The sequence below is a fragment of the Vespa mandarinia genome, unplaced genomic scaffold (genome assembly GCF_050613455.1).
Source record: "Vespa mandarinia isolate Hongniang unplaced genomic scaffold, ASM5061345v1 scaffold_60, whole genome shotgun sequence".
Lineage (NCBI taxonomy): Eukaryota > Metazoa > Arthropoda > Insecta > Hymenoptera > Vespidae > Vespa > Vespa mandarinia.
This window is the reverse complement of record NW_028197194.1, coordinates 1-13,567: the sequence shown is the minus strand read 5'-3', so window position 1 is coordinate 13,567 and position 13,567 is coordinate 1. Positions and strand designations below refer to the sequence as shown.

Sequence of the window (13,567 nt, the reverse complement as noted above, 5' to 3'; positions counted from 1 at the left end):
TACCTTCCTGTTGACCAACCAATTTCGAGTGCTCCATCGGTATAGCTCGATATAAAACGCTCGGAAAGCTGCCAGAATCAAAGCCGGTACTATCACCAACTCTCCGATGCTTCGCCAAGTAGCATTTGTCATTGTAATTTAACTCCAATGACGCTCGCCGTCCGTTCGATCGGTATTCCAATCAAATCCTCTCTATGACGATCTACGCGGGGAGAAAAAAAAATAGAACAAAAAGAAAACAAACAAAAACGCAAAGCAAATATTTCTTCTCGCCCAGTTCGCACTCTGGCTTTGGTTTTAGACGCGGACTCATTAATCACGAGAATGCCCTGTCTCTGTGTTATTAATTATCACGGCGAATGCCGAGAGACACGACTTTTATCGGAATCGCATTAAACGTTGCGTTAACTTTATTCCCCCTCTGCCTCTACCAGCCGCTTTTCCATCTCCATTCTAATTTATAATAGTACCGATGGAAGAGCGGCAAATGCGCTTAGATCGAAGCTTCGCCACGTGAAAGATGAGATTTGGCTGCAAATGAGAGACGCTTGTCTCTGGAGTATGAGTTTTACATAATTAATCGATACGCTTTCTCTCTCTCGCTCTCTCGCTCTCTCGCTCTCTGTACGACCAAATCTCGTTCAGCGGCGCCACCAACTTTATACGATCGCACAGAGATTTCTTCTTCTTTTTCTTCTCTATAATATAGAAACATAATCTTTGAGTACTCGAAATGATCGAAATATCTTTGAATAATTGTTATAACGCCGATGGTAACGCTTTCTGCACCGATTCCTTTCGACGTCTTTCCTACAGATCCTTTTATCGGATATTACGACAGAGGGATTAAACTTATAAACGACGAGTCGTTAATAATAAATGCGACAAGCTCTTCTCTCTACCCACGAGCGAAACTGTCATTATTATTCGGCTGAAAAAATAAAAATATATGCGCAGAGTGAGAGAGAGAGAGAGAGAGAGAGAGAGAGAGAGAGAGAGAGAGAGATGGAGGAAAACGAATTACTCCAGGGTAAAAGGAGACTTTTGTTAATGTTTCTCACGGGTGACGTACTGACGTCTGACTGATTGTATCTTTTGTCGTCTATCGCACCCCAAAAGCTTCGAGAGGCTTAATTGGAATAATTATGGCGGTGTCACGGACTCGCTTCTCTCTCTCTCTCTCTCTCTCTCTCCGTCTTTTTCTCTGTTTCCTTTTCCCTGATTTTCCCCTTCCACCGCGATTTACACGGGAGGTCGAACGCGAAAGCATGCCCGTTATTCGAAGCAGAAATAAGTAATTGGATCCGATTTAGTGCGTTCGTTCATCCAAGAGTCTTTCTCCATCGCCCGACAGAAATTCGTTCAACCTGGGCGTACTTAAACGAGACATTTTTTTTATTTTTGCACGTTTCTATCGTATCGTATGATATGTTATTTTCTTTTCTTTTTGTTTTCTTTTTTTTTTCTTTTTTGTTTACTTTCAGAGTGTTACCAAGGAAAAATTAAAAAAAAATCAACGGACGACGGGGGTTCTATGAATTTTCTCGTTGGCAACCATTCGGTAATTTGAAAGCTCTTTAGATAATTAAAAGCTCGATCGTTCGTCCTCGTGAAAGAAAAAGAACAGTCCTTTTAGAGAGAAAGCCACTTAATAGAATATACGCGTGTACGAGCATGGATGAGCTTGGGAGGAAAAAGGAAAAAAGGAAGAAAAGAAAGAACTCGCGGTCTGCCGCGAGTTTCTTCTTTAATTTTTTCCAAGTAGCACACCGTAAAAGCCGAGGAGAAAGAGACGAAAGAGGAGAAAGAGCAAAAGGGAGGTAAGAAGGGACAAAGCCAGACGATTTATAGCCTCGAAACTCGTTTCAATATCTTCTCCCTTAGCCGAGGACCTTTTTCTTTTCGTACTTTCTTTTCGTAGCCCCCTACCCTCACCCTTGCTAAACTGAAACTTTTGCCAATAAATAGGAGAAAAGTACGACGTAAGTAGTGCGAGGCTCGTATCGCTCGTTAGTTCAAAGTTCGAACGTTCGATTAAAATAATTAACCGAGAAAATCTCATTTCGTTCTCACGTATTACGAGCTAGCACGAGGCTCTGTTTTTTCTTCTTTGGAAAAACACAAAAAAAAAAAAGAAAAAAAAAAGAAAAGAAAAGAAAGGAAGATTAACGTCCCTCGACGACGATTCTCTTCGTCGCGTAAATGCGCGAATCGTTTTCTTCGTCGCATTTATATGTCGACTCAGGAAGGATCGAAAGAGGACTCGCGTGCACAGCTTCAAACTCATTTCCGTCTCATTTTTCTTTCTTTCTTTGCATTATCCATATCCTGACAACTGTGCCTTCTCTCTCCGCGTATCGCGACTACGATGATGCTCTCTTTCGCATCTTTTTCACGATTCCATTCGTCGTCCGTTCGATTTTTATTCGCGATTTCTTTCGCTTTTCTGTGAAAAAATCACCATGAAACTTTCCTTCGTAGATATGGTGTTATTTTGAATAATGTCAAGGTGCAATATTGATTTTCATCGTTGGCATCGTTAAAGCAGCAAAACGTTACTTTTCTGCCGTCATATTTTTCATCGGAACGTAATTCAGGAATATCCAGGCGTTGCGTTTTAAAGTAAACGTTCGCTCGCTTAATACGGGAAACGGGAAGAAAAAAAGTTTTCCTTTGCAACGTTTTTCGATGGTCCGACCGGGCTTTATGATTTATTACGACTGCACCACGGTTTTACCTCGGAATTGGATTATTTCGATCGAAACTCCAGGGGCCGGAGTTGCCGCTTAGCCAGGACGACGGTACGCGTGGATTTGTTTGTTCCCGTAATAGCCCTTTGCGACGAAAACGGTCGCTCTTTCCATTCTAAACGGAAACACGTAGCACGGACGTCGAGCTTCGTTAAGTCGAGAAGGTAAGATAACTTACTTGTTATTTTAATGGCTACTTGGATCAAGAGCGACCAGGCTCTTCTACCACGGTCGGATTCTCTTCGATTGAACGAGGAATGAGTCATTCTCCGTAAAAACTATTCCGTGTGGTTGGAGAAAATATTCTTCCATTTGTTGCTTTTCTGCAGTAAGTAAGAGAAAGAAGAGCAGCATTTTCTTTAGTTAAACCGCTCGTACGGAGAGAGAAAGAGAGAGAGAGAGAGAGAGAGAGAGAGAGAGAGAGGGGAGGGCGAGGGAGAGGATGGGGTCACGAAACAGGCAGGGACACGCGCCGAGGGTGGAATACAAAAGCTACCGCGCGCGCGGAAACCTCCAGGCGGATCAATATACCAGGCAGCAATGGTAGAAAGGAAAGAGCGAGCGAGCGAACGAGCGAGAATGTGTCTTTCGGTTGCGTGTGTGCCCTTTCAAAACGACATCTCTGGGTTAAGCGCCATGCCAAGGGCTATCCCGAAGAAGAGTCAATCGCGAGTTAGCCGGCGAGTTAGCCCGGCCGGTCCTAAATTAAGTAAGCGTCGCGCGATCTTTAGGGCTCGCCCCCCCCCCCCCCCCACCACCTCCTGTACAGATTTCCAATTTGGAATCGCTAATTTCGAAGATGAATTCGGAATATAAAGAGTCTCGAGTAGATCGGTAACGTAGTTAAGCCGAGTAACAACTTTGTCGTCGGGTAGTTTCCTGATACATTCGAAAGGTAGATAGATGCGTAACCGAATTAGGAAAGTTGCCGTGAGAGTTATGATCGAATCGAGCTAGCACGAGTAACGAATACATCTGCATCCTTTTGTTCCGTCGTTCTCTAAATCGTTGCGGTTGTTTCGATTGGATACGAAGAAACGCGTTATACAACAGGTATACAACTTTTAATCGTTTCAACGAGTTTATCAAATAAGATACCGCGAATGAAATTAACCGGCTCTACGTAGATACACTATTTTAATTAATCGTATTCTTGAAGAAAGAATATACTTAAGACACGATGAAAATGGTAAAATTGGGTTTAAATTAAAACGCGATCTCTCTCTCTCTCTCTCTCTCTCTCTCTCTCTCATGAATTTACTTCAAAGTTCTTTCTCGATTTCTCCGATAATGTGAAAATATTTTATTATTGGTTCGATATTTCGGAGGTATTTACGTAAGAGAGTAATCTCTTCGGGAAAGGAGACTCTAAGATAGAGATTCGTGTTACCTTTATACAAGTAAATTAGTTTGAAGAAACTCTGAATCCGTGGGCAACGGATAGGTAAAGCTTTCGAGGCAAAGAGAGAACCCGTATTTTCCTGCACGAGAGAGCGCTTAAACGGACCGCACGGGCTGCGAAAGAAGGAACGAGGAAGGATGGGAAGGTCCTTGGTGCATCGCTAAACGTTTTCCAGCGGGAATACATGCACGTAAAATACGTTCCCGAAATAGTCTCCTCTTGGCTTTGCCAAAAAGCTCGCGAAAACTTTCCTACGGTTCCCAGCAGACCGTTTTCCTCGCTCGATCGTTCGTTTCCTTCGTTCCGCGTTTCGGTAGATACGACGAAAATCATTCAAATCCGCAAGCCACGCGGCTATCCGTTATTTTTCCTCGTGGATCTTCGTTTTACGAAAGAAAAAAAAGAACAAAAAAGAAAAAAGAAAAAAAAAAAGAAAAAAGAAAAAAGGAAAACAGAGCAAAGAAAACTGCATTAAAGAACATTTTTGCTCGTTAACGCCGACAAGAAAGCCATTGATCAATTTTCAATGGGCTAAGAATATGTTTTTACAGGGTCTTGTCCCATCAGCGCCTCGTTCCACTCGCCTATACACTTTGTTTCTTTGTACATTGGACGATAATAATGGACGCGAGAGCGTATATTTCGCGAACGAAAGAAAAGTAAGGGAACTGGCGGAATCGAAAAACTCAATTCTACTACGGCGTCTATGGAGGAGAGAAAAAAATGAATTAACAATGTCGCCGTACCGACGCGCCGCGGCGGCGCGGCGCTAATGACTTAATACGACTCCAAGAAACGTCACTTTTTTCGCATTGCAAATGCATTGGCATTTTGCAACGACGAATACCAACGCGATAGAGGAAAATCGTTAACCGCGGTAAGCTCGACCTCGCCTTTTACATACGTTCGCATTTTTCTCGGGTAGCCCGCTTTAAAGACTATTTTTCCCTATACTTATCGGATATTGGATCGAATCGCAACACCTTTTGGCCATTATTTCATCTGCCAAAAAAGCATCTCCCCAAAGTACCGACCGATTCATCGAGATGGACGAGTCGCGATAGGAGCCTTTGAAAGAAGCAAACAGGCTTCCATCCGACGAGACAACGTTCCCGACAATGTCCTCGAATCTTTTGTTATTTCCCCGACTTCTCAGATAGTCGCAACGTTAACGGACCGACGAACTCCCGATCCCGATAAAAGCGTCCTTTCGAATCTTTCTATTTTTGTCCTCGTAAACATAAAAAAGGACGATCGACTAAACTCGCATCTCGTAAATTCTTTCCTCCTCTCCGTGGAAAGGTTTCCGCCTGTATTAAATGACGAACGAATACGAGAAGGAAAGTTTGTTCTCGATAATAGATCGCTCTACGTAGCTTGATCGCTGCCATTGACCAAGATGGAGAAAGATTACTCGTACACTTTCTATAACACAATTTGCTAGTTTACCAATCTACTTGTCAACATTTTCGGTAAATATTTAATACACAGCCGGTCTATGGGTTCTGAAAATATATACACGATCGATATCACATTGCGTCGCGTGAAAGCTACTTCCAGTTTTATCGCTTTTACACGCAAGACCGAGCAAAAAAAAGGCCAGATCACGCGACAGAAGGAAGAAAGTCCAACGACGGCCGAGTATAATGATCGTAACTACTCGAGGTAACTGCGCTGCTCGTAAAAGAGTATGGATTCGTCTGGCAACGAGAGCTCTGCCAACTACGGCCGGAGCATTAGCGGTTGCCAGTCTGACCATATTAACGCCCCTGCTACTTGCATCTATTCGATACTTCCAAAATTATTATTATTGTTATTATCGATCGCGTAGCCCGTCAAAAAATATCCAAAACGATGTATATATATATAAACGTAGTATATTCCATCGGAGGTTGCGTAGAACGCAGGATACGCTCGTAACGTGCTACGCGCGAATCTATATCGCGCTGCTCGGGCACGTAAGGAACGTACCGTCTCGCCTTGGCTCCTGATCGTAGCCGTACGAATTTAACCGTAAAACCAATGTCATTGAGCGTTCTTAGAACCAATCGAACGGAGGAAGTGCCGATCGATCGATAAGCGTATGGAATATCGCGAGTTCGTACGCGAGCGTGGTGTTTCACGATAGCTTTCGTATCCCCCTCGTCGCAAATACCAACCGATCTACTCGTCTATCGAGAGTATGCACGAGGAATCATTTAACGATCATCTACGATTTCGCGAGGTATCGGTAGCTTCTTTGTCCCTTGATAAATATCGATGGAAGGCAAAAACGGAGGAAATAATAAATAGTTCGAGGTTGAAAATAAAGTCGGGGAAAAAATAGAAAAGCTTCCCCGAGGATAAATAAAAGGACAAGGGAAAACAAAGAGCAAAAGGAAGTATTGCGAGGGGAAACATTAGAAAAGGTTTAACGCGGCCGATGTGATTTGCCGAAGGAAAAAGTTTCTCTCGATTCGTTTGCAGTCGATTTTCCCTTTTGGAATCCTTCGCCAAGAATTTGAACGTTCGATTCAATTCCATTGCAGTCCTCGGTGTTCGTTACGCGCTTCCTGCCATCGTGAAAAGGAACGCATATACCACTGCATAGAACTTTCTCGAACGATCGAGAAGCGGCCATGCGACTTTTCCCTTAGACTGTCGCTCGGAGATATACACCCGTGTTTGCCCGATTACGCTCTTAAACTTTCGACCTTTCTATTTTTCTATGTCCTAGTCGATTTATCGCTTTGCTTCTCCGACTTTAAGACGACGCTGGGACTCGGCAGGATGCCGGGACCATCAAAATCGGACGTGACGAGGATCCATACCGATTGAAATTCGGTTTAAGAGCATGCGCCTGCAACCCTGCGAATGGAGATTTTCCGAGCGTGCTCGTAAACGCGCGGCTTTGAGAGGAGTGCCGAGAGGAGTGCCGAGAGAGAGGAAGAGAGGATAAAACGGTGCCACCGACACGACGACCTAGATACGGGCCGTTGTACTAGCGCAACCAGCGCACCCTCTGTCCTAGCTGCGTCCTCGTTCGCGACACAAGCCCGCAACGTCAAAGAAAAATATCCTCCTTCCGATTCCATGCGAAAAGGTAAGAGAGGGGGAGAGAGAGAGAGAGAGAGAGAGAGAGAGAGAGAGAGCAAGAAGGAAAGGAAAAGAACGCCTACCAGACACGTCGCGTCCGTGAAAACCGACAACTCGTGACGTCTACGACTCCTTCCTCTTCTTCTTCTTCTTCTTCTTCTTCTTCTTCTTCTTCTTCTTCTTCTTCCTCTTCTTCTTCTTCTTTATTATTGAGGATTTTCAGGACGCGCCTTTCTCAACCTGTAATAGGAAAGAAAACGAATCGTCGGTGGAACGAAGGGTGGAAGGGCAAGGTGGACGGGAACGAAATCTTCTTCCCTTTCCTTCAACGAAAAGGCTATTTTTCTATGAGAGTCGAAGCGAGAGAAAGAGAATGAGAAAGAGAAAGAGAAAGAGCCGCAACGTCGACGTTTCTACGGGATATATTACGATCTTTCGATTCCATGGAGGATCGAGCGGCGTATCCGCTATTTTCCGCTAGATTCGTATAAGCGACTGGGGATTTATCGTTGCCCATCGAGTCGCACGGAACCCCTCCTGGCAACGATTATTAAAAGCCATCGAGGACGGTAATTGAAAGTGTCGATGATTAAACGATTCCACGAATTCGCTGGGTATCGCTGCTCGACGATCGGCATATCGAAGATCAGTGACGTGGCTCGGATATCGATCCTATTATGAATGTTACACCAATACTTTTAACCAATACCGCGACCTAATTGCGAAGCTGCGAATGGCGATCATGCCCCTACGGGTTACTACGCCTAACTCGTCGTCTAAGAATTAAGAGGAGAGAGGAGATTTGCATAAAGACTAGGATAAATAGAGCAAATTCAAAGGGCTGCGCCCGGGGCAAAAGTTGGCCGTGCAACTCGGTAGGTGAGCTAGCTCCGAGGTGCAACGCCGAGAAGGATATCTCGAATTATTATTCAGTTCCTGCGTGGAGTCCGAAAGGATAGAGGATAGGATAGGAAAGGAACTTTATCGAACTTATAATGACTTTAAGTCGCTCGGCTCGCCGACTATCCTTGTTATTGATCGAAGTAAATATGTCATTTGCATTAATTCGCCGCGATAAAAGTCTGACGGGCGTGAATTCGCGTCGATCTTTCTCGCTTTTCGCTCCTTCCACGTTTTTGCTCGCTCGACGATGAGGAGAAAAGGGAAGAAAGGGAAAGATAAAAATGCAAACAAACAAGAACGACAGCGTACAAAAGCGTATCGTCGTCGAACGACATTACACGCTTATACGTCATGAATATATTACACGATCAGACGTCAGGAAATGATGCGCCTTTAAAATTTATCCGAGAAAGGCGATCGATAGTTCGATTAGTTCGACGTCTGTCTTTTCCTTTGGTAAGAAAAACTAAATATTCGATAAATATTTCGCGGATAATAATCTGTTTAAATTAAAATTACGCTCGATTCGGCTCAATTAGGACGAGCTACGTCGTACGACAGTTTCCTACGAGGCTATGATAAATATGCACCCTGGCGCAATAATTAATGAGACAGAAACTTTGATTATTACAAGGTAGGAAACATTAGCGTTCCATTTGTCTAGTTGACGCTCTCGAACGCGACGCTTGAAATGCTGACAGATTTTAGAACGATATGTTTTATATCGTTTTCTAATGTACGCGTTATATTACTTTCTAATGCGTTTCAATGGGCGTGCGTCGATTCGATATCGGCCGATCGTTCGGAAAAAAGTTTCGTAGAAAATGACGGAGATCGCAAAAGGGGGAATCGAAAGGCGAGCCGATAAGTAGCCTCGAACGATACGTTCTGAGATGTGAAAAGTAAGTAGGACGACGACTCCGCTCGTAGATCTTCTTGGAACAATTCCTCGCGAAACTACGATTTCCTTTCAGAGCAAGAACAAGTCGACAAGATTTTCCACGCTTTCAATGGGCCTCGCAAAGTTTCTCGATGACGGCCGATGCGCTCTTCCACTTTTCTTTCTTTTCCTAACTCTATGGAAAAAAGATATAACTATAAAGTAAACGATCGTGTTTCAGCGGCTCTGGGTTCGATTATTACAAGAACGCCTTCAAACGCTTGAAACGTTTGGAAACTATCAAGGAAACGGATAAACGATAGAGAGAGAGAGAGAGAGAGAGAGAGAGAGAGAGAGAGAGAGAGAGAGAGAGGGCGTGGGGGTGGGAGGAGGGAAGAAAAACAGAAATAAAATTCGAGCCGACACTACTCTTTGGCGATAAAGGCAGGTGGGCCAAAAGTGTCTTTACGAAAAGCCCGTCGAAGCGAAACATTATCCCGGATGAGCTCGAAAGAAAGCGCGTCTTCTCAATCTGTACAAACTGTTTCTTCCGTTCCAACAAACTTTTCTTCCTCTTGATCTCGCCTTCGTCCTTCCGATTTTCAAAGAAATTTCCGGACAGAAACGAATGGAAGAAACAAGTCCGTGAGTAGAAATCCGAGATAAACGATGATCGGAAAAGGCCCGGAAAGATTTCTCCTAAGATACGTTCGTTCTTTTTCTTTTTTCTTTCCTTCCCTCTTCCCCTGCGTGAATTTTTGTCTCGAAAACTCTCGAAAAGTTTTCTAGCTCGATCGTTCGTGTCCTGTCTTCGGCACCTTTTTCGTCCATTACCCACGATCCTAACAAGTGTTATATCGTTCGTGACGATCGACGAATCGAACGATAAAGGAGAAGAAAGAAAGTAGATTCGATCGTCGTTGTTTCATAGAAACATTCATCGAAATGAAAAAGAAAAGAAAGACGTTCGACTGGCCGAACGTTTCCTTGGCTTGGTAAAATAAAACTCTGCTGCGAGAGAAACTATGCTTCGAAGCTCGCTAGAGTTCACCAACCTTCGGGCAATATCTTTCATCTCGACTAGCTCTCCTATCGACTATTCGTCTCCTTCTATTCAGCAGCTCTGCCGTCGGTGATTGCGATCCCTCGATGATCGGCTTTCTTCTCCTTGCCCTTCTCCTTGCCCTTATCGTCCTCTCTTATTCGTCCGTCGTGCACGCAACTCGTTTCTATCGTTATTTAAAATCGAGAACATCCCGTGAAACTTTGTTATCGCAAATATCTACGTACTTAGGAATATGAATCGAATCAAATCAAATTCACGATTACAGTTACGAACTTTGGAACAATGATCAAGAGTTTAGAATCGCGTATCCAAAGTTTCCGAGTAGCTCTCGATAAGAGTCCCTTTATCCGTAAGAGAGAAAATTTAATAATATATATTGTAATATTAAAACCATGTAGATCGGGTTAAAGAAACAAATGGAATAAAGGAAAAATTTCCTTTCCTGGGCGAAATCCAAGGTAAAAATGTAAGAAAATATGAGAAAAAGAAAAAGGAGAGAGAGTCCGTAAGTAGATGCCTTCGCATCTCGACCTTTTCTCCTAATTCCATTTTACGTGCCGTTGCCCGACGATTCTGGCGGCAACGCCGGTCCCAAGCTTCGAGACACGCTGCCCCTGAAAACGAATGAGTAGCGAGGAAAAGGAAAGAGTACTTGAAGTAAAGAGAAAAGAAACGTCTTGTGGCTTAACCGAACTTTAATTAAAATTCGAGGCGATCTTGTAAGAGATCGTAAAACGGCAACGAGAAAAGACAAGGGAGAAAAAGATATTCGGAAGAAACGGACAAAGAATCGAGCCCTTTTAACGATCTTCATCTGAATTAGCCCTCTCTTAACTTTTTTCTTTTGCAACATTTTCTCTCTCTCTCTCTCTCTCTCTCTCTCTCTCTCTGCAGTTTCTTTGTCGGCCGCCCTCTATCGTGCTCGCGTCGGATCATGCATCTTAAGGATAATACTTGAGGGGGGGGGGGCGGGAAAAAAAGGAAATTCTCCCCCTACTCTCAATGGCTGAAAATGTTAAGAGTTAATGACATTACCGTCTACGATATTATCTTTATTTTGTAAAATTATTTCCAACGCTCCTTGTCGTCCACGGTTTTGCTCGCATCTTTTTTATGTCGTTGCCCGACTCACTTTGAATATCGCAATGACGACGGCAGCGACGAGTGTAATTAAAATGCTGCCATGAGAGACCTTATTAAGACGCGTATTAAAAGACACGGCAAACGTTTCGTTTCTCCCTCTTTTTCGCATTTAATCGAGCGATCATACTCGTGAGTTGACTCGCGAGTAGTTAACTCGCTATCCTCCACCGAATTCGTTTGAACGGTGTGATAAAATCAACGAATTTTTACGGTCCTCGATAGTCGGACAAAGTTTGGTTTTATCGCAAAAAAATTGTATGAAACTAAATCGATCGGCAAGAACGTCATTTTCCCGTCCCTTCCTTCCGTCCTCTCTCGGGGTAGACCTTTTCTACCCTCGACCAGAACTTCCGTACGTTGGAAAATCATGGCTCGAATAAAAGTTGTTCTTAACAAAGGGACGCTGACGTAGCCGTTATCGAAGGTGCACGGCCGAACAGTCAGCTAACTCTCGATCCTCCTCTCCTCGTTGAACCGTTCGAAGCTTTAGCTAGCTAGTCGTGACCGATCTCCCTCGCTCGTTATCTAAACCTTCGCTCGCAAATTTCGTTTGTTCTGATCGCGCATCTATGATTAGCGACTGTAATGAATTAGTCGAGGAGATTCGTCGAGTAAGACGAATCGAGATGAAAACGCTCGATCGACGTTATCCTATAGAGATATAGGAATACTTGTGAGAAGAATTTATATCTTTGGGCATTCGCACGCGAGAACGTTATCAATGTTCTAGTCACCGAAGAAGAACGAGGAGAAACGTTTCTTTGGAGAAAGTTGAAGACCTCGTACGCCGTCGCATAGAAAAGAAAATTCGATTATTTTTGGCGTATCGATAGCCAACGGCGTGTTTGAATTATTCCCCGAGATCCTCCACGTAGGAGCCGTTTTTCTTTTTTTCTTTACTTTCGAGCGGTAGATTTAAAACAAAGAATAATTAAATAAGAATCTGCGACACGGTCGAGGAAAAAAGAAAGGAAGAAAAACGAAAAGGGAACAAAAGAAAAAAGAACGTGCTATCGATCTTTATCCATCCTATGGCTCCTGGTATCGAGGTCGTTGGATGGATTCGCTGTAATAAATTTAGTCCAGGCTCTCCTCTATACGGTTCGGTTCTCCTGGAGACTCGTTCACGCTCGAACTAGTCGGAACAGTCGATACGTCGGGCAACGGTATGCCCGTCGTTCTCAGGCATCCCTGCCATGCCAACGCACGTTCGAAGCTAACCTAGAAAAGGGATCGTTCGGTCGACTACCGACGTCCTCGGTCAACGAGCGGCTCTCTCGATTAGATCGCAGGCCACCCCTAATACCACCCTACTTCAACGTTTACCGTCCGATAACGCTATCTTCGCCGATCCTGCGTGCGTTGGATTTACGAGCACGTTCCCCCGATATTACGTTACCTGCACGAATCGTAGGGGCTGCTAGCTCGTTTATTAGACTCCTGGGTGCAATCCTCCTTGAATAAGCGTTTGAATAAGCGCCGACCTGTGACACAAGATTCCGAAACTTTTCATCAGCCCCGAGGATCTAAAGAAGCTCCTAATTGTTATTCTCCTTTTTTTCTTTTTTCTTTTTTTTTTTTTTTTTTTTTGTATCCTTTCCGTGCGTATATATAGGACATACGAGTCGAAACTCTCGACTTTTAATTACATTATTTCGATCGATTATTTATTCGAGAATAAAAGTGAATGCTCCTGATCGACGGACGAGGTAGACAATAATATTTAACGAGCGTGACGATCGGTAAACTTTGATGAGCTTACGCACAGACGACCACCTATAAAGAACTACGATGATGCGGGACTCTGTCCCAGAGAGAGAGAGAGAGAGAGAGAGAGAGAGAAAGAGAGAGAGAGAGAGAGAGAGAGAAGGTCCGCTCTCGATTGACGAATCGCACGTAGACGATATTTATTGGACGAGTAAACAGAGAGACGCAACGCCGACGGAAATCGTGTATACATCGAAATTCGTCCAATACCGAAATACTCGAGCGATTTCTTTTCGAAAAATATATCCATATATCGTGTTTACTTGGTGACTTAAAAAAATGGAGTAACAACGAGATGAACGATTCTTAGAACAAATTCCAAGCTGGTAGATGCAAGTCTTTGAAATGCGCCACTTATGCGTTTGACGTTTCTTCGTTCGTCGATCGATAACGCTTACAAAGGGGTCCGCTCCGACGAAAGGGCCGTTTCGAGAAATTCAGAAGGAGAAGGTATGCGTTCGGAGAACGACGAACGATACTCGTTTCAAAGCGAGAGCGTTTGTGGAAGTTACAAAAGCGCGTTTTTCGCGCAAACGACCGATCGATCCTTTGTAGTGGCTCGTTTCTCGTAAACGGATATA

At 43.8% G+C, this 13,567-nt stretch overlaps 2 protein-coding genes across 4 annotated transcripts in view; one reads left to right on the top strand and one right to left on the bottom strand.

Moving 5' to 3' along the window:
- The window catches only part of LOC118440025 (uncharacterized), a 40,410-nt gene extending 33,344 nt beyond the window's left edge, over positions 1 to 7,066 (top strand). For all 3 annotated transcript variants that reach the window (XM_085664489.1, XM_085664488.1, XM_085664487.1), the window contains one exon: positions 6,869 to 7,066. In XM_085664489.1, the coding sequence (XP_085520615.1) occupies positions 6,869 to 6,969 (101 nt within the window). In that variant the 3' untranslated portion in view covers positions 6,970 to 7,066. The remainder of the gene's footprint in view (positions 1 to 6,868) is intronic.
- The window catches only part of LOC118440021 (uncharacterized), a 40,418-nt gene extending 32,992 nt beyond the window's left edge, over positions 1 to 7,426 (bottom strand). Inside the window, exon 1 of the mRNA XM_085664486.1 lies at positions 7,311 to 7,426. The gene's annotated coding sequence lies outside the window, so the exon portion shown is untranslated. The remainder of the gene's footprint in view (positions 1 to 7,310) is intronic.
- Between the last annotated feature and the right edge of the window lie 6,141 nt (positions 7,427 to 13,567).